Source organism: Ochotona curzoniae, unplaced genomic scaffold, assembly GCF_017591425.1.
Source record: "Ochotona curzoniae isolate NIBS_2020 unplaced genomic scaffold, NIBS_Ocur_1.0 patch305, whole genome shotgun sequence".
Classification (NCBI taxonomy): domain Eukaryota; kingdom Metazoa; phylum Chordata; class Mammalia; order Lagomorpha; family Ochotonidae; genus Ochotona; species Ochotona curzoniae.
This window is the reverse complement of record NW_024466868.1, coordinates 21,655-43,197: the sequence shown is the minus strand read 5'-3', so window position 1 is coordinate 43,197 and position 21,543 is coordinate 21,655. Positions and strand designations below refer to the sequence as shown.

General features: G+C 43.5%; 1 protein-coding gene across 8 annotated transcripts in view; it reads right to left on the bottom strand.

The window, feature by feature from the left end:
* The window catches only part of LOC121167073 (transient receptor potential cation channel subfamily M member 3), a 164,445-nt gene that overhangs the window by 122,488 nt on the left and 20,414 nt on the right, over positions 1-21,543 (bottom strand). For all 8 annotated transcript variants that reach the window (XM_040996445.1, XM_040996446.1, XM_040996447.1 and 5 more), the window contains 2 exons: positions 9,154-9,328; positions 186-309 (listed from right to left, as the gene is read on the bottom strand). In XM_040996445.1, coding sequence (XP_040852379.1) covers positions 186-309; positions 9,154-9,328 — 299 coding nt within the window. The remainder of the gene's footprint in view (positions 1-185; positions 310-9,153; positions 9,329-21,543) is intronic.

The window sequence follows — 21,543 nt, the reverse complement described above, 5'->3', positions numbered from 1 at the left end:
GTCCAGCGAGGATCCTGCTGCCTGCAGGGGTTACATGGCAGAGGGCTGTGAGCTCAGCAGAGTGAGCACGGGGGTCCAGCGAGGGCCCTGCTGCCTGCAGGGGTTACATGACAGAGGGCTGTGAGCTCAGCGGAGTGAGCACGGGGGTCCAGCGAGGGCCCTGCTGCCTGCAGGGTGTTACATACCAGTTCCTTCTTCTTCATGCATTCCATGAGGATGATGAACAGGTGCTGAGCTTGGGTTCGTGTGTAGGTGAAGGTCTTCTGTATAGTCACCAACAGCTGGTCCCTCAAAGATTCATTGATGAGCCTGCAGTTAAAAACAAGCAGAGGTCATCCTGGCTGCGAGTGCGTGCGTGTACTTCTCGTTGTTTTTAATTCACATGTAATTATGCATAGTGTCTCATGTCAGTACATGCATATATGAAGCATATATATATTATAGCTGTCCCCTCACACATTTGTCATCCTGTGGATGACACCACTCCAAGTGCTCTCTTCTGGCTATTTCAAGCTATTCAACAGGATACTCTTCACCCTACTGCCTTCTGTGTAGCAGAAATACTACAGGATACAAGAAAGCATTACAAGGATTCACTTTAGACAGGAGTTGTTTTTCCTCTGGTTTTCTTGACTGAGCATTTCAAAAGGTCATTTAAAAATAAATCCATTTTAATGTCTCAGAACCAAACAGTAGAATAGCAAGATGTAGTTCTTTTTTGCCTTCCCTTATTTCTTAAGTTTTGTTCTCAGAAAATATGCCTTTAATTCATGATCTGCATCTCGGTGTGAATTCACTCTTTTCCCTCCCTGAAGCAGACTGAAATTGCAGTATGCCATTAGTGGATCTTTTTTTAAAACAAGTTTATTGTTGAGCCTGTGTTATGGTCTACAGAGTTAATCTGTCCCTAGTCCAGTTAACATCATGTACTGGAGTGTTGGTCCGAGTCCCAGATGCTTGGATGCTGTGTCTCATATGGGACGCCTGGATAAAGTTCCTGGATTCCGACTTTGGCCTGGCCTGGCCCCAGTGGTTGTCATCATTTGGGAAGTAAATTAATACATGGAAAATCTCCCTCTCATTTTCTATCACTCTGCCTTTTTAATAAATTTATAAAACTTTCAAAGAAGTAAAAGACTAAGTTGCTTTGAATGGAGCGGGAACTCTTATCCGCCGGTGGAGTCCTCAGACTCCTGCAATAGTTAGGACTACAGCTGGGATCTGGGGTGCAGTGCAGGCCTCCCACACAGGCTGTAGCAGCACTTCTGTATCCTTGGGTCTCTGTTGGCTGGAAGATGGGGGCAGAAGCCAAAGGTGGGAATCAAACCTAAGTCTTCCCATATGGTGTAAGGCTGTCTTAACCTTTACGCTAAAACCTTCTATAAGTGGATTTTTAGAAACAAAAACCAAAATAAATGAACAGAAGCTTTTTATTTGACATTCTACTTAGTTGATTAGCTATCTGGACTATGGTTCAGGTCACCATTTTTTTGATTCAGTGAGCAAAAGTATGGTCCATGAGGAAGCATTAACTACATCATTAAGACTTTATGCTAGAAGAATGAATGAAGGCATGGGAGATGCAAACAGCCAATCATTGTTCAAGTATGTCTGGCATCTAGACTAGGTACAACCAATGTTTAACTGCTCTCCTGCTAGTCAGAAGGGATCTATCTCTATCAGTCATCAAAAAGTAGAAGAAAAAAGCTCACTCGATTAACAGATCATCAAGCAGATAAAACCGCTCTGAGGGACCAGCAACAAAATTACCACAATCTGTCTGGTATTTTACAGCTTATAAATTGCTTTCATAATTGAATTATCAAGAACTTTGAGAACAGTGAAAGATATAATTTGATGCTTACAGGAACTCCATAAACAACCTGCATGCCCAATGTCACAGACAGAACAGTGATGGCAGAAATGATGAAAAGCAAAGATGCCGCGGGCCTGGGGTGGGGAGCTTGTGTGTCCGGTCCTTGTTCAGGGCCCTCTTGGCTCTTTCTGCTAAACCGTGCTGTTTGCTCTGAATGCCTTACACCTGTGCCTCCCTTCGTTATGGTGGCTGTTGGAGCAAGCATCTGCAGAATTTGCTTGGTTGTGAAACCAAGACCAACTTGGTGGGAGTTTTAAGAATGTCTTTCCATCCGTGACCTGCTGTGTCTGATTGTGTATCAGATGAACTCACTCTGTTTTGGGGAGGGTGGATGTTCCCCGTGACAGAATGGTGGTAAGAATCCTAGAACTTATCTAGCTGGACAGGTGATTATACTATCTCTTGGCTCCTGCAGGAAAAATGTGTCCTATCATTCCCACTAGGGTTGGAAAGGAAATGACAGCAGATCCTCTCTCAAGAGTGTCTAAATGATCTGGGTTAACTCAGTCCTTAGCCATGAACCGGCCTAGGACTGTTCATTTGGCAAATGCACTCTGAATGCCAGGCATGTGGGGACACAGAGGTAAATCTACGCCCAGCGTTCATTGAGTAGAAAGGCAGAACCAGCAGCTCAGCTGTGCTTGTCAGCAATAAAAGTGGAGAAGCTTATAACAGACACAACACGACTTCAAAGCTGTCCTGAGAGATTTCCACTATGCAAAAACTGGGCATGGGTTTCAAAGATCCTCTTGCATTAAAATTATCTCCATGCATTTTTTGGAAGCCCCCTTACATAAGCTTCCTTGCAGTTTTCAGGAAAGAATTCTCTGAGGGAATACTGTTTTTTCTTGTTCCGTTCTTTTGTTTGTTTTGTTTTGCATATTAGAAGGGTTGGGAGGTGGAATCAGATAAAAGCTTTCTCAGGACACAAGATGGCATGAGAGATCTAGTTTACAGGAAAAAAGCATCTGAGCATTGCTGGAATAGAGAGAGAAAATTAAACAGTGGAATAAGATAGGACAACAGAGAGGGTACATAGGGAGAAGAACTTGAGAGACTTGGGGAGACTGCCCTTGAGCTGGTGGCTTTTATCCCCCAGGCAAGGAGGACGCATTGAAAGAGTTAAGCTGGAGGGTCACAGGACCACATCTGTGTTGTGACATAATTTGACAAGTTGAGAAATGAGAACTCAAACCTGGGCATGTGTCTACTTGATAAACCCAAGTGGGTGAGTACCGAAAGCTCTGCGATAGTCAGCATGCAGGAACCATGACATGATTAACAGTGCAAGGGCTCATTAGCCACTTGACAGATCCAGTCATTTGTCTGCAGGTGCTAAATTTTGATAACTCTAATGTTCTCTGTCAACACCCATCTGCAGCGAAGCCTGGGTTTCCTGAGGTCCTTACGGGAGTGACCTGTAACTTGTGATCCGCCTGTCATTGTGAGACGTTGAGAACGACGTGCATTGTGGTCATTACAGACTGCAGTAGTCAGGAGAGCTGAAAGACTGGCGATTTCGCAGTTTTGAGCTCAGTTCCACAACTGACTGCTGTCTCGGCTTTGGCTGAATCATGTAAGCAGTAAGCCTGGGCTACTGGAAACAGGCTGGTAACTTCTCAAATCCAGTGCCTGTCTCTGAAACTGGGCTATGACTGCACACAGAGCTGAGGTGGTATGGACCTTCAGTACACTCATTACACACTGCATAATTGCTGCTCCAGGCGTTTTTTCCAGCCTCTGATTACATCAAGATGGAAAACCATTCTCTCTGACTTTCCTCTCTGCAAATCTACCTTTCCAATAAAAAATAGTTTTGAAAAAAAGATGTTTAATTTGTAGCAGAAGGTCTTGAAATCCAGATACTGAGTCTCTAGAAAAAGTTTGTGGGGACACTAATGAATGAACCGTACAGATTTCAAAACTTTGTTGTGCCAAGAAAAAGCTTATTTTAAATAAGTTTTGTTTTCCATGAATATTTTGAAACACCCTTGGAATTAAGACCTGATACATTTTTTTGATTAGAATGCAATTGATAGAGCAGCATAGAACACCACTCTTCTGTTTATGAATTGAGAGTTTAAGACAATGATGCAGGCTCTTTGAGCCTTCCTCAGCTTATGTGTTCAGTGGGGGCAGTATATGTCGACCTGGGGAAACAGTGGAAAGGTATGGAAAGCACCTGGTATGGTTCCACACAGTAGTTGAATAACTGACACATCTTCTTCAGTGATTACTCCTAGGCAATGACCTGAAGGGACCCCAGTGATGCCTAAGTCAGAACTGAAGCAAGTTAACTGACAGGAAAATGATCTGGTAGAGACAAGGCTCTCGGAGAACAGGCACACTGTAGCACTGCTATGCAAGTTGGATGAGGTAGGTGTGTGAACGGGATGGAAAAGGTTGCTATTCAAAACGGCGTCAGGGGGCCAGCGGAGAGAGTCTATTAGTTCTTGGGTCTTTCTCCATCAAGGTCATGCAGAAGTCAATCACCTGGTGATGCACGGATGCCTTGACACCGTTACTCATAGACCGTCGTATGCCATCTTAACCAGGTGTTAGCATCTGGACTCACACTTGACCTGCCACCTCCTTCTGGAGCTTAGATGCATGGTGCTGTGTGTGTAAGTGACAGGGGTGGCTCTAATAGGAGTGTGTGGCGACAGACTTGACTCTGGCATAAAGAAATGACAGCACATCAGAGCAGACACGAAGAGAGGCCTATGGTAGGAACTGACCACATATGTGTACCTGAAAGGCCGCAGAGCTGGCCTTGAAGCGGTCAGCAGAAAGGCATGGGCCTAAGCCAGGCTCGACTCGGTGTGCTGACATTATGGAGTCGCTGTTCTGTACACACCTGTTCTATTCTTTCTGTGTGGGAAGAGGTTAACTGTTTCCAGAGTTTACTGTGTTACCAAATGCCCAAATTCCCTTTTTGAATCGAACGTTACATAAGTATTTTGCTCAAGAATTAGGCTTAACAGCAACTCTTAGGATTAGTGATCATTTAGTTCAATGCATGCTGTTTTTAACCATAATGGATGCTTTTCAGAGGCTTGGAGGATGGGATGGACATGGAACAGTGGCAAAGATGGGCTGGCCTGGTTAGGTGTTTAGTTTGCCCATTCTTTGAGGGTCAACTCCAGACAGTCTGTCATCTAATGCTGTGAGATAATGCATCTAATGCTGGGTCTGTCTTCGGGGTTTGTCTAGCAAAGTGGGTCATTAGAAGGACCTAAAAGTGCCCGTAATGACACAGCATGCACATACAGTGATAAGTCAGACCATTTTCCAACAAACTTCATTTATCACTGTCCACAGGGCAATCATTTCTTATTTTTTTATTAAAAAAAAAAAACAATCCGGAAAACTGGGTTACTACAGTAAAACAGAGGCCAGAAACATTGAAAGACGCAGAAGGTGGGTGATGAGTCAGGGATTGTGAGGTAGGTAAAAGCGGCATTTAGCATCTCTTAAATGTTACGTGAATTTGAAAGCTGGCACTTGATACCACGCATGACTCTAGGAAAACCCTAGCCCGATTGTAAACTTTGGGGCTGTGCAGGAGAAAATGTATTCTCGTCTCTCCTCAGTCCTAATTAAGACATTTCAACAAAAGCTTGTCCATTACCCCATTGGCTTTCCTGCATAGCTCATCACTTCCAACATTATTACACCATGTGTATATTGTACACTAGCTGCTGCAGTTTCACAAGGGTCAGGATCTTTATCCATTTTATCTGTTACATTTTCATCAGAACCTAGAGTAGTGTTGAACATGGTAGAGCTAAAGGTTAGTTGTAGCATGGATACATTATGCTGGTTGGCCGGAAGAGGCAAAACGAGATGTGAGGGCTGAAGTGGGGGTCATTATTACGCTGTCTGTTGAATCCCGGCTGGCAGCACATGGTGGCTCACGCGGGAAACGGGGCTGGAGCCTGGGGCTCCTTTCTTGGACTGGCTAGGCTTGGGCTGCTTCAGGTACTTGGGAAGTGAATCAGCAGATGGACGATATTCTCTCTGAATGTTCCAACAGTGGGAGACGTTTCCATTAGATTTTTAGAATGTCACTCTGAGATCAGTCATCCTGCATCACGCCTGTGGTTGCCTTGGCAGGACTAGGCTGAAAAGCAAACTTTGCATATGGCCCACTGCTGATAGATGAAGATAAATATTTAGAAATATGAAGTTAGAAATGTCAAACTCAGGAGGTCTTCATTCATGGAAAGTATTACCAAAAAACTAACCATTTGATTCAAAAATTCTTTTGAACCGAAACAAACTTTTCTTTTAATATTTTTTCTAGGAATTGTTCTGAAGCCCTTTGGAACCTGGAAATGTGCCAGACATTCGAGCATGCCAATGTGATGGAAACTAATTATGGAAATCCAGGTATGGCTAATTGAATTTAATGAATTACAATTAAATAAAAAATTCAATTCCTTAATCACAGTAGCCACAGCAAAAGTTCTCCGAGCTTCTCTAATTGAGCAGAACAAACAGAACATTTATATCATCACAGAAGACTACTGGACAATGGTATTCTTGAGGCTGCTGGAGTGGCCAAATTGTCCACCTCAGGCATTGCTGGGATATTTGGATGAAAAATTCTAAACTGTGCTGGTTGTGTCATTCTGGTTTCTCTCGCTTGCTTTGCCTTTGGTTATGAATGTACCCCTGGGTGAAAGCTGAAGGGCTGCCAAGAATTATGGGGGCTGCCACATGGTCAGGGAGCGCGTCTGCCAACTTTATAAGAAAAGCACATCCTGTGTGTCCCTTCCAAGTGGCATTCCAGCAGGGAACACCATCAGGAGTGGGGCTGGAGGGATCGCGGAGATGTTGACTCGTTCAGTTCCTGTGTAAGAGAATCAGCTGCAGTGGGACGAGCACATGTTGGCTTAGTATTGATGTGAAAGAAGAGAAGATGGAGGCCGGGACGGCTTCCTCCCTTCTCTAAAGTCGGTTCTGAAGGAAGCAAAATAAACCGCTTATGGTCCGCTGCCTTGGGCAAACGGCAAAGCCGTCAAGGGCACTGGTTCTAGCATTAGTTTGCCCTGGGCAGATCCTTCTTCAAGCCTGAGATGTCTAACAAATTTCCTGACCTTTCTGTCCTCAATTTCCTCATGTTTAGAAAGGGGGTGATGATCAAAGCTACCTCATAAAGTTAATGAAATTGAGTAGATGTCAAGACCCTTCTGCTAGAAGCACTACAAAATACTAATTTTACTTTGTCAGGCATGCTGATGGTCAGAGGTTCTGGGAAAGAAGATGAGCAGATATAAATTCTCACCTGCAAGTAATTTGTCATGTACCAGTCTTTGAGGTGCTCAAAAAGGCTCTACTTTTGTTGTTTTATTTGTTTTTAATATACAATGTGTATTGACAGAGGGAGTTGCTCATTTGGCTTTTCCAAATGTAATCTCCAGTGAAGAGCTTTTTGCCCTTTGTCTCCTACAGATTGGGCTTGTGTGGAAATGCTGATGTCATCTAATAACTTAAGCACTGTTGGGATTTATACTGCTTATGCTTTTAAAAATAGACCACATTTGTAGGCAGTTGAGATTCTTCCCTTTCTTACTGGATTCATAATTCACTGTATTATTGGATGAATGCTGGGTAATCTTAACCGTGTGAGTATTAGATGTCTGGCTTCATTGTGATGTAAAAGTAGACATTCGGGGCAAGCTGACTGTCAATTCCTTTCTTTGTCTCAGTGGACACTGTTGATCTGTCACAATTCCCTTTTCTCTGAGTTCATGTGTGGTCTACGCTTCATTCTTAACACGTCTCATTGCTAACTGATTACAGCTGACATTCAAGATGAAAACTTTGCCATTCCTGCACTAGAGGCAAATAAAATTTCAAATATGCCATCAACTGGTAAAACCCTAAGCTTGAAGGTTTAGGTCTGTCTCTAACATGCTGAATGTGGCTTCTGTGGATTTAGACCAAGGAATAGATTGTTTACAGTATACTCAAGACTTAGGGGTTTTTGCTTATGAATTTAATATTCTCCCCAAAGTACAATCAACAACAATAAATACAATCGACTCTAGGACAGTTCAACAATTAGGACAATAAAAGATTTCAAGAAAATGACTTTTCTAGAAGAGAGGAACTGATGTGAATTTTTGTACAGTTCCACACGAGTGCCTTTTTAGTGTGGAAGGTTAACAGCAGGCGATCAATGCTGAGGAGTTCGCATCATGCCTGTGGTCCAAGGTCAACACCTAAGATTTGCATAAGGAATGTGGGAAAATTCAGCAACATCCAGGTGCCTCACTCAGACAAATTTGAAATGCATTTTGTGAATTTTAAAGCCCTCACTATAGATTTACATGAGAGAGAGAGAGAGTGTGAGTGAGTGAGACAGAGTGTTTATAGTCTTTCAGGACTCAGGAAAAACTTGTGTAGTGCTCATCTTGCCATAGGGATATAACGGTGTCAATAGAGCAAGGGAAGAAATCACCAGATAAGGGGATGATCACGTTAGACGGTGATTTACTTCTAGGATTATGTTGATTTCTCTTTTTGAAATATGAGGAATAATACAAAACATTTAGTAATGCTAATGCAAAGATATAGCTGATGGCAGTTTAAGTGTACTTAACAATCTAAAACATGATCGATGAAGAGACAGATCTTACGGCACAGAACTTGTATCAGTGAATTTTGACAGTAAACCAGAAAGGATGCTGGCTTGGGGCAGTAGGCTGTGTGTCCTAGGACAAAGCACTTCCTTTCTCTGATCATCTGTCCACCGCCTGCCTATCTGTAAGATGTGTAACCTTTCTTCTATGGGCATTGGGTGGGGAAGTCAAGATGCTGTTTGGGATATGTCCAGCTTCTTTTAGAGTGTCCAGCTTCTCTCAGGTTCCTAACAAGCACCGTGTGGTCTACACTACCTGTGCTTCAAGAGTTCAAACTCAGTTTCTACTTTGTTGTATTAAAGAGGAAAAGAGTGAGCAGAAACAGAGGGAAAAACCCACCTGCTCTGGCCTCCTTGGTGTTGTGTTTCGTTATGAGCGCAGTCTAGGACAGCTGTTAGGAAACGTCCTGCTTCATGAGGCACTTAGAACTTGCCCTTCTTCTCCCCCACCACATTCCCATGGCAAACATCCTTTAGGTAACTTGTTGATGGCTCATTCTTATGTGAACACTTAGCTGAGCTACTGAAAGCTTAATACACGAATCCCCCCTTTTACAAGCTTTGAATGAACACAGCCTTCACATATGCCATGGTCTGCCTGAGCCCTGAGCCGAGGCACATCACCTACCCGCCTTCTTCTGAATATTTATGCCCAAATGCCAGGATGTCGGATGCCCGTCCACTCCCATCACAGACGACGACGGGCACCGGAGGAGTGTCTCGAAGGTATTCCAGAACAATCGAAATCACGTTGGGTCCTCCTTCCACGATGAGTGCCACCACTGGGACGCCTTGACCAATTCCTGCATTAAAAAAGGAAAATAAAAGGAAAAAAGGGGAAGAGAACAGAAAGCCAGCAAACCAAAGGAAAAAAAAAGAAAAGAAAAACAAAAAGCACAAACTAAAATTACTGAGCACGGGGGAGGTAACAAGATATGGAGGGATGAAATGTTGCGTGGAAATGTACAGGAGATAGCTCTGTGGTCTCCCCACCAGGGTCCGTAGGACTTTGCCCTCTCCCCAGGATGGGCTGGTCAGACTGACTAACAGGTGCCCCACGGGTAAGGAGGGAGAGAAGAAAGTACTAAGCCAGCAGCCAAAAGATTGGATCTAAGCAAGTGGTTTAGTTCTTAGATGAAAAATGGGAAGTGAAAATTGGCAACCTCCAGAAGTTGTCACAATGGCAAAGAAAATGGCTAAATTTCTTTTTATTAAACTCTCAGACTCTGCCATGGGTTGCTTTTTCTTGTTAAATAGACTCCTGGCTGAAATAGGTGTGCATTTTTTTCCAATCACAGATGATCAATTTAATCACTGATTCTTAACAGCTAAAAGTCATAACAGATTCTCCCAGAGACAAGGTATCTGCCGTTACCATGTCCTGCCCTGCTAGGCAAGGCGGTAGGCACGCGATGGTTGGTCAATGCCCATTTGCTGAATGAAGGGGTTCACAGGTCTTTCTGAAAGTATTTAAGCTGTTTATGCTGCGCTGGCAGGCATTGTACTTTCAGGCCAGATTTGCTCTCCTGTCCGTACTGTGTGGCTCAACGTGTTGGAGGAAGCATTAAATTGCCCGTGAGGCACGAGAAGGAAATGCATTTCCGAGTGCCAGTCCCAGCAGCGTCGCTGCTCGCTGAGTAACTCCTCCTCGCCCATTTGATACCACATACTGTTTTCTCAGCCGGGCTCCTCACTTTGGTTGGGAAATTGAGTAATACTGTAAAAATGCGATAATTTTTTAGGGTACCCCTAGCAGTTACTTGATAGAAGTAGCAAAAACTCATTTAAATATGGTTTGAAAAACATTCTTGGTAGTCGAAGGTGTTTCTCTAACCCTTCTGGCTATGGTTCAATTTTAAGCCAAGAAACTGCTTCCCAATAACAAATAATAATTTGGGATTTGGTGTTTTGCTTTGAGCAAGAGATTATAGACTTGACTGACGTGACCTGTTTTACTTCTAAAATGGAAGTATTTTAGTCTCCCAGGGCCTGATCGAAGTCCGTGCTTCTCAGAGTTGAGTTTTTTCTCATAAAGGAGTGATCTAACACATCAGTGACTCAAGATGGGTGCTGTTTAAACCACACTGAAACATGCTAAGAAAATGGGGGTCACTACTAAGGCCAAGATGTCACAGTTTGTGTTGCTTCACAGAGGGGTGTAGAGACGGCAGTCCCTGGCATCCCCTCCCTGAAGCTATGTGGGTCAGTGCCAGGAAATGGGTGGAGCAATGGACCGCCCTCTTCCAGGATTTCGGAATTTATCCTTGCCCTCACATTCTCCGTTTCCTTCAGTGAAAGCACACAGAGTTGTTTCTTAGAAAATAAAAGCCCACGAAGCCTGATTCATTTATATTTCCAATTTATAACAGAGAAAACATAAGAACATTCCTACAAATAGGCTTAGTTTAAATAAGACGTGGTTAACACCAAGATTTCTTTTTGGTGTGAGAACTACAAATGCAGCAACAAATACACAGGTGCATGATAACACAGACAGATCTACATCCACACACACACACACACAAACAGCCTCACAATGCCTTTGTTCCTGACACAGGGAAATTAATTAGTAATGATTGAAAGCAGTAGTTCTGAGTTTTATTTATTCGTTTTTTGGGGAGCTGAAAATCTTTTGTGACTCGGATGAAAGTTTGTGACCCTCTGTGTAGAAGAGCAGCCACGGGTGTTGATAGGCTGTAAGATGTCTGTAACGCTGTGAAGGGCTTCACGGCTTCTTGAAGCCTACTGGTGGGTGCGTTAGCAATGGACTCTGGGTGCATCTTCAGAGAGCAGCAGATTGGACTAATTTGTGGAGTTCACTAAGAGCTGGGAATGCACTTACAGATGGCTTTCAAGCAAACCTCTACCCCCAGAGGAATCGGAGAAGTTATTGCTGCTGAGGTGCACCCATGGGCTGCACTTGCGGGTGAAGCACTGTGGGCCCCCATCACCTCCCTTAACGCTTTCCTTTTTCATTATATTCTAGTCAGACTTTATTCTCCAAATTATTTTTAAAATCTCTAGAAAAAGTTATTTGCAAAACTTCAGTGAACATATGTAGGCTACAACTTCAGAGTAATGAAATGGTTTTCCTTAAAATATCACAAATAGTCTGATACCTTTTATATCACTAAAATACACCTTGGGAATGGACAGTGCAAACAGGCTGGATTCACGGGGCTCACTGACATTTTCTTTGATTTCAATAAAATTCCTTGGAAGGGTCTCACAGAGCAATGTCTTAACTCAGTTAAAATAGGATTTCTACTATTTTGGAGAAAAAAAAAATGATTGTATCTGTGTCCCTCAGGGACTCTTCTATGAACATTTGCTCTTTTGGTTTTAGGGAGAAGTAGGTTAATTCCTTAGTGTCCGCAGTTCTCTCTCACTTTCTACCAAAGACTTGCGGTTGTGTTCAGAGGTTTCCATTAGGCTTTAAGGAGGGACAGACAGGGAGCTTGCCACATTCGCCAACTTTCCCAGTTCGGGAACAGAAAGCATTACTGGCTTCAAATGTGTAAGCTTGGATGATGGACTTAGCAACTGCAGAGTTGACCTAGAGCTTCCAATTCTGTATGGAACCCTAACTCTTTGTATAAGATAGCCTTACACACTTGTCACGTGATTCAGCCTGGGTTCCTACTGAAGCCAAAATTAAATAAATAGAAATGTATCTAAACTGGCTTAACTCGGGGCCTGGCTGAGCATTGTTAGGAAAATGTGTGGCAAATATAGGTGACCTTAAAAATTACAAAAAGTGGTTATCTCTCTGTTGACATGAAATCAGAATTGATGATCGTTTCAAGAATGTGTGAAAGTATTTTGATGTATTGTGGTAGGATCCCTGGATAAATGAAAATTTTGATAAAATGAACACTAAACTGAATTAATCCTGATGTAAACCCGAAGTGCTCCCAGGCCCAAGGAATGATTTATTTCCTTGCTGTCAGAAAGCGTGGCATGGATGATGGCTCTTCTTTCATTTTCACAGTAGCGGACAGCAAGCCTGGTGCCTATGGTATCGCCCTCTAGAAAAGGGTTGGTTCACTGTATGTGAAAGACGGTTTCCTGAAAGCCTTGAGCAGTACAAGAGCAGGTGTGTCAGGGGTGGCGGCTGTGGCTGTGTCTCAGCTAATGTGATCGAGCTCTGACAGGAACACAGGCCACTGGTCTGAGCAGGGCTGGGGTGATGTGCTTCCAGAGAATGTGTCTTAAATATTCATATTTTAAGGATTTACCAATAGTTGATGTTGGAGAGTTTTAATGCCAGCTATGTAAAACACATGTTACTGATATAAATGGAGACATAAACACCAATATCATAGCAGAGCATGAACATAAAAATATTACAGATGTGGGTATTATTTCTTCATTCAACTTTTTATGTGAACAGCTTGTTTTTTTTTTTTTAATTCTGTGACTAATTCTATCAGTGGAAACCAGGTCACCTTTGGTTATGTGGGGTGTAACCTACCAAAATAGTTTTTCCATCAGAACAAATTTGAAGAACAGCAGCAATTGCTGTGTAGTAACAGAAGCACAATCAAGTTGTCTCGTTTTAATGGGCATCAGTTTACTGCCTACTTTGTCTCAGCTCCTGAAGCCAGGACATTGCTTTAACAGTTTCAGAATCAGATGCCTGAAACCATGAAGCATTGATCCCATGTCTCCTCTGGTCTGGACAATGTACCAGCACTCAATATCCTTTCCCACATCTCTACCTGCTCGGCTCTGTTCCAGAGGCCTTGTCCCATCTCACTCTCAGATGACACTTTTTCTTTCCCTGGGCTGCCTGTCTGGAACTGAAATGCCGCCTCTTTGTTCTCAAATTCAGAGTCTGTTTTGTGACCCTTCCCACACCCATGGTTTCTGGCTCTGTGGACTCTCACTTCCTTGTTTGACTTTGAGCACGTGTCAACTGAGTCTGTTTTATCTCCTCTTTACTGGAAAACTTTAGAGCATGGTAGACATAATAGAGGACATCCTTGGTCCTTCAACCAGCTTGCTAAATCCTTTGGATTCTGTAGGCTGGAAAGAGATGCAAATGCAAATAAATAAATAAAAACAATACATCAACTCCAAGTTTATTATATGCTCATAAATCGACTAGGCTTTTGACTTAATCAATAGAAGCAGTTATTCCCTGGCGTCTGGTTGATTGTGATAGAAATATTGTGTTGTTACTGCCAATATATTACTAGGACATCCAAGCAATTTTCCCATGAATAATTTCAATAGAAATGTGATGGCCAATCCCCTGAGTCGAAAAGCAAGTATTACTTTTAGAAAAGGAAAACTGCCAGTATTATTTCCTTTGGGGCCCTTGTATAAAGGTTGAGTGTTTTAATGTAGTCGATCTAAGCTTTTACAAGAAAGTTCTGTCCAACAAAGCTATTGTCTTTCTAGTCTCTAACCTGTTCAACTCCCACACCAAGACTGACCTGACTTCGCAAATGTAAGGTAGTCAGAGTAGTTCTAGTCCCTTTTACTCTATCTTACTTTCACACACATTATCATACAAGTGTACTAGGGTCTAAGTCCACAGCCTGTGCAGACTTCTTGGCTTCTTGGCAAATTTGGTAAGCAGTAGAGCTGCCCTGGGAATTATGGGTTTAAAAATTCCTGGGAAGACATGACCTGTTCTTTGGGGAAGAGCTGGTGGGAGATGGGAGGGTGCATGTTTGGACCTGGACAGAGGGGCTGGATGAGGGAGATTGTGCTAGTTTTGCTAACTTGGACTTTACAAATTATACTTAAGAAGTTGTTTTCTTGGTAACTGTTAAGGGTGCCTGCAGTGATCCTCTCCTTCCTCAAATGCACAAAGTTGTCTTTTAAGGGAACGTTGGTTCTGAGCTCCTCTCTGAGAAGCACTCGCGTGTCAGCTCCTGGGCTCAAAGACAGGTGTTCCGTCACACTTTCACAGCCATGAGGTGAGGCTCACTGTGGAAATCTGCCAAATTCTGGGGTGTTTTTAAGCTCTCCTGGCCAAAAGGCCTAAAACCACATCTGTTCACTTGCTCCCTATAGGTAATAGAAATAGTTCCGTGACATACTTCTTGTACTTTCCAGTGGCTTAAAATGTGAATGAGAGACAGACTCCAAGCTCAGTGTGCGCAGTCTAACTCATGGATTACCAGTTTGGCAGATCCTTCCTAATTCCCAGAGGTTGTATCCATTATTTACTCCAGAGTGGTTCCTATTCTGCAGTCTATTTTTTTTAGTTATTAAAAAATCTTGTCCATTATTTTACTCTGCCTTGCTTTCATCAAAATTTCATCCATTAAATTATAAACTTGTTCTGACAGATACATGTCTTCCCTCGTACATAACATTTTGCTTCCTAATGTGCCTCATACTCAGAAACAATTTGGATAAGTGCCCAAATGAAATGTATGGTCCCCAGGAGCTGTACCTTGGGGGTAGTTCCATTGAAAGGACAGGAACAACTGGTAGTTATAAAAAGCGGACTGTCCAGGCTCAGTACTGTTGATGTACTTTGCAGAAGGTAGAGCTGACGCTCCTTCAGAGCCTCAGCACCTGTGGCTTCCTTTGAAAGGCCATGTTTTCATTGATGGTGTAGCTTCTTACAAGGAAACAATAACTGCAACACATCTGAAAAGCTTTCCATGGGCCCCAGCAGGGTTACTTCAGATGATGGATTCTGGGATGCAGTGAATGAGTTCATGTGATTAAAGTATGCTGGACCAAGTGATGGGAGGCAGTTTCTCTCTCCCTAAAGGGAAATGGCAGCTGCTGAGCACTCCGTAGGCATCAGGCGCTGGGCCAGGTGGTAGCATATGTTTAACTCCATTTGCTCGGTAACATTATGGTAGAGATACTACCTCATTCTACAGGTAAAGAACTACAACCAGTAAGTGCCTGACCTGGGTTTCAGGAAGAGACTCATTATGAAAACTCAGGTGTGTATTTGCTGCATGCTATTAGTTGTCTTGTTCTGGAGTGGCTGTATAGTTTACAATGCAGTCATGAGCTGCACTCAGAAGGTGGACAGTAAGGCCTGAGAATCCGCATTCCACAGGTGTTTCCAGGTGATGCTGCGGCTACCAGTCCAGCAAACCCATTAGGAGAAGCAGTGAGCTAGCATAAAACTTCAGGTGAGTGGATGCTTGCCTCTTAAAAAACATCTAAGGAGTTCCCCTTGGAGCCAAGTGGGGCAGAGTCCATAGAGTGACATTGAGATGTCCTCAACAGCATTTTCCAGAAGTCTATTTTTAAAGTCCAAGCCAGGCATCAGAAAATTTTGTAAGAACCAGATAGTAAATATTTCTAACTTTGTGGGTCAAATGGATTTTGTTCTAACTATTCAGCTGTGTAGCTGAGTAAGTAGATGCTGCATAAAAAACACACACCACTGTGATATAATAAAGCTTTATTTACAAAAGCAGATGGCACACTGGGCTTGACTAATGTGGTGAAAATGACTCATGTCTGGCAACATCTGTTAGTTTGTGAAGCATCCATGAAGGACTAAACAAGTTGGAGTCCTGCCTTATCTAAGCCAAGCATGGGCATCTGTTTTAGATGAATAATTAATATCACCCTGTTACAAGATATGACATCTTGCAATTCAGCCCCTCAAACCAGCCTTGTGAGATTTTTTAAAAAATCTGCTATCACTTTATTTTCATAGGTATCCTACTGTAATGAAAATTAGCTATATACACATACATTGGCTATATATATATAACTAATCTATATATGTTATTCTATATAAATTATACATAATGATTTGAAAGACAATGTGACAGAGAAGTGATCTTCACTCTGCCAGAGTTGGATTAATGTGAAGTGAGGGGTCTGGGGTGTTATCTGGGTCTGGTGGGCATCCATGTACCTGGGCCATCATCTGCTTTCCTGGGCACAGCAGTGGGAAGGCTGAGCGGAAGTGCAGGAGCCAGGATGAAAACTGGCTGTCCCATATTGGAGGTGATTGTGTACACAGTGACCTTGGCAAAAGTCAGGCTCAAGCTATATGTATTTGTGTGTGTGTGTGTGTGTGTGTGTGCATGCGCGTGCATATGTGTAAAACATTCTCTGATGCTTTGTCCAAAAGTAAAACATGTTTTTTTTTTTAAATATAGCAACATAATTTGAATTATTTAAGATTTAAAACATTGAGAGAGACCTGAGTTTTTTTCCTCGGGGTGACCTTCTGTATGCCTACCTGCTATGGCTGGAGTTAGGGTTAGGTTGAAACCAGGGGGCTGGAACTCAAGCTGGGTCTCCTATATGGGTGGTACCCCAGCTGTGCATTGCAGGAGCACAGGTGGGACTTGCAACCTGACCCTCCAAGATGGGATATAAGGTTTTCACCACTAGAGCAAACATCAGGTCCAGGATTTGTTAGCTGTTGATTCTCTTTATTTTTCCCTCTTTCTTACTACGTGAAACAAGGCCGTACTAGGGTTTAGTTCTTCTCAGGAGAGATACTTATTGCTGGCCTGAGACACTGGACAACAGAAGCTGTCTTGAGATAACTCTCAGGAGGTTTTTTATCAACTCCTAAGAGCACCAACATCCTCATGGGGAGTGAAGTGAGCAGGTGGCATAGTGCAGACACTGTCCAAGCCCAGGACAAGGAGAAAGAAGGAATTGCAAGATTCCTGGTGGTGACCAGTTAGGTCCCTGGTGGTGGTCATTTCCCAGGTCTCCTCCTGTCAGCAGCTTCTGGCTCTGTGTGCCCTCTCTTCCTATGGGAAATACCTTCTTCAGTAGGTTTTCAAATTGTGATGGCTCCTGCTTCTCTCTTTCTTGACTAACTCTCCCTTCCTCTTCTTGCTGCTTCCCTGAATCTGCCTCGGCTTGAACACTAGGACTATCCCAAGACAGTTCTGGGTTCTTGCCCTATTCTAACTTCCCACCACTCTGTTTAACATTGCAGCCGCTTCCTGCACACCCTACCTCCTCTCTGTTTTATATTTTTCTCCCTAGCACTTACCACTCCCCAGTATCTTTTACTTCTCTCTTTCCCCCATGTTTATGTCTCATGAGGTTGAGGTTTGATGCAGGCACCTTGTCTGAGGGTCCTTACTCTGAATAGGCTGCAGGATGCTGAGCCCCAGGGCAGTGATGTCTGAGGCAGCCAAGATTCCACTGACTCTCCGAGTTGAGAGCCACCTGCGCTGACAAACTAGGGCAGTGACTGTGTCAGTGTTATCTCGACCAAGGGAAGGTTAAAGGCCCTCTCCCAGTGTTCCGCACTAGGGCAGCATGGGTGAGGGAGCAGCACACAGGACATGATACAGATGAACACCGACTTTACTGGAGCAAGTGTTTGGGCAGTAAAGATGCCCCTGGAGCGCCCACATCAGCGCACCTGGTTTCAAGGCCTGGATCCACTTCTAGTTCCAACTTTTTGTTCCTAAACACTTTGGGAGGCAGTGATGGCTCAGGTGGCTGGGTTCCTGCTACCCACCCGTGTGGGAGACTCGGACTGAGTTCCAGGCTTCTGGCTTCAGCTTGGCTTAACTTCTGCCACATAAGCAGTCAGGGGCTGAACTGTGTGAGTTCTCTATAGCCATCTGTCTCTCAAAGAAATAAAAATAAATAAAAGTAAAACACTACCAAAAGCTAGAAAGAAACGGAATTGGAATTGGACTTATTTGAATTAGGAAAACTTTCCATGAAATGTCTGACAAAGCTAAGTTTACGAATGGTTCTCATTACTTGAATAATGGGAGTAAGCAAATCAATAGAACAGATGGAATCCTCAGTGAACTGAGCCAAAAGAACTGAATCTGACAATAGGAAGACGAGGGTGGAATGAGTCCTCTACTGCTCCACGAACCTACTCATGTGGTTCTAACATGTTTAATAGCCACGTGCCTCACAGAGTGCACCAGGATTTCATAACAAACTTCATGTGCCCTAGAGTCAGCCTGCCCTTCCCGGGTTCCCCCTTGGTGGAAGAAATGCTGCTGAGAACATGTAGCTCAGACAGGCAATGAACAAAGCAGCTGACGCTTGAGCCCTCACTTCTGGGTTTTGGCAGAGGTGACCTGTTTGTGCATTCTGCCTCTTTCCAGAACCCTCTGTGGACACAGAGACACCGAGCCTGGTAGACAACAAGCCATTGATTCCCCAGACTGTGACTGTGGACTTGAGAGGTTGCCTGCTGGGCTGTGGCATGTGGAATGCTTTGTATAGCTTTTCAAATGTTGCTTCCAACACAGAGCAGGGACAACCTATTCCGCAAGGGGAATGACTGTTTGTTTCAGCTATAAATGCCAAGAGAAAAAAAACCCCAGTAGTTTGCTTATTTGGCTTTTATTAGGGTTACTGATACTAAATTGAAGGTCCAAGGTTACAGATTTTTATTCTATTAGAACAAAGACAACTCTTAGTGACATTTGAGAGCACTGCTTTTAGCCATTTCTCAAGCGTGCATGAGTCCTACCCATTATTTACTATGGTTTGATGTAATCCAAATATTTAGTTATTATAAATTATAAAATAATTTTAATAAATCCTGGGAAAGGGACTTTGAACAGTCCTCTGATAAATTCTTTGGCCTTAACTATGCTGAGCAAATTAAAATACCAGCCTGGTTTGCCTTGCATTGCTTTAAGATCCCAGGGATAAGATACCTTATCTTCTCTAAATATATTCCACAGTGAAGTTGTTTGATTACAGCAGAAAAGTATTGTCAGCATAAGTTTTCCCATTTATTTTATCTTTGTCTAAATTTTTAAAGTTAGCTATGCATAGCTACCCAATAGACTGATTTTAATCTAGCCTGAAAAGTATTTATGAGCAATTACTGCTTTGAACAAGTAAGGAAGAAAAAAATCAATGGTAACTTTTCATGCACAAATGGAAATAAATGTCTTGATGGCATTGGATGTGGCCGCATGGATATATAGTGCTAAATTCTCTAAATTCAAAAGATGGCAATGACTTACTAATAATTCTGATCTGACGGGAAGAGACATACTCTGCAGGTCTCATGCTTCCGTCCCTGTGAGCTGGCAGTGCGGGTCGCACTCTGTGCTTATGCATGTTCCTGTATCTTTGTCCTTGAGTCTTACTATGCTCCTACTACTGTCTTTCTTTTATTGCCTTTAGTATCTAAGCCCTAATGTCGGGCTGCAAACCAGAGCTAAAAATAGAGCAGGGAAAACCAAATACTGGTACTGATAACAATTTATTGAGTACTATTCCATATGCTAGGCAGCGTGGTCAGTACTGAGCATGGCAACGAAAGTGACAGGGACTCTGCTCTGTGATTCCCTCTACGTTTTCCTAGTCTACAGATGACGAGAGATGGAAAGTTGCTGCACCGACACACCTGACGCCGTGGCTCAGGAGTGCACAGAACACCAGGAGCAGCGGGTTGTGCTCAGACTGGCCGAGCAGGATCTCACAGGGCAAGGAGGCTGGCGGGAGCTTCCTAAGACTCGGGAGATGTTCACACTGAGACTAGGAGAGTCTAGGTCAGGGCTGGAGAGGCAGCATGGGCAGAGACTGTTTCTGTCTGACAGGGCATGCCATTCCTGGAAAATGGGAGGTAGCTTGGAATGAGTGAGACAGAGTTCCAGAAAGTGTTACGGCAGAATAAGTCTGCATGGCCTCAGAAGCATAGAGAATGTCTTTAGGAAGAGATTGGGTCCCTTCAAGAAGGTATATTCTATGATGATAGACCATTTTGTGTCTGGCTAGCATCAGCAACTTCTCTACTGACTTTGAAAACGCCAGTGAGATATTTGCTAGTCTGCACATAATTGACTAATCTGCAAGATTCCAGAGTTCTTCCATGCCTGGAAAAGTACCTAAGGTTTGGGGGCATCTGTTCCCTTTTCAGAATTACTTATCCCTAAGAAATATCCCAGTCCCTGAGCAAGTAATTCCAATGAGGAAACGTCTATTGTTGAAAAAACTTCCCATCAGATAAGAGACAGATGATTTCAACAAAATTTGTTCTGGTTCCCCAAAGTTGTTTTGGTTTTATTGTTTTCTTGATTGACAAAGTGACTCCTCATGAATGTGTGTGACAAGCAGTTCAACGCCCACTTGTATCAGGTCATGTCATGAAAAAAGCCAGGATATTTTCTTCGTATTATTCTTCACAGAATAATTCTTCACCCGCCTCAAGATAGAATGTGACTCACGTGTTTAGAACAGCTGGCCGTGAATTTGGTTATCTGTGTGTTCAACGACTTTACCTATGCTGAGTGGTAACCACAGCGTCTACATGCTTGGCTAGAACTTATTAGAGTATACACAGAACCCAATAAGATATCATTGATAGACATAATTTGCCCAGATGGATCTTAATTTCCTTTCCAAGTCCTCATGGTTTGAATCTGGGACAGTCAGTCTAAGAGAACACATTTCATTCCTTCGCACTTCTAGATGTCCCTGGTTAAGTTCAATGACCTTCAACATGAAGAGTTGTTGCTTGTCCCGTGGGACAGTTACAGGTTTAGTGATGAAAAGTCTGGTGATGGTTACCCCAGTGTGTTTGATGATGGTGCAATGATCAAAACAGATGCCAGTGATGACAACTGAACGTCCCTTTGCCTTCCCAGCCTCCTTCATATATTGTCAGGCATAGGATGACAAAGGGAAGTCCACGAGTCACGTGAAGAAAGACTGTAGCCATGGGGACACGAACAGGAGCCACTGCTTTCCTCCACAGCTCACCCCTCCCCATGGGCGCATGAACAGGAGCCCACTGCTTGCTTCATCCCTCACCTCCACCCCTCCCCCCTCCCCATGGGGACGTGAACAGGAGCCCACTGCCCCATGGGGACATGAGCAGGAGCCCACTGCTCACCTCACCTGTCACCTCCACTACTCACCCCTCCCCATGGGGACAACAGGAGCCCACTGCCCGCCTCCACCCCTCACCCCTCCCAATGGGAACATGAATAGGAGCCCACTGCCCGCCTCTACTCCTCACCCCTCCCTATGATCCTGGCCCACTTCCTCCACCATCACCTTATTGCCACTAACTCCCATCCTTTTCCCAAAGTGCAACTCAATGACTCATTTCAAC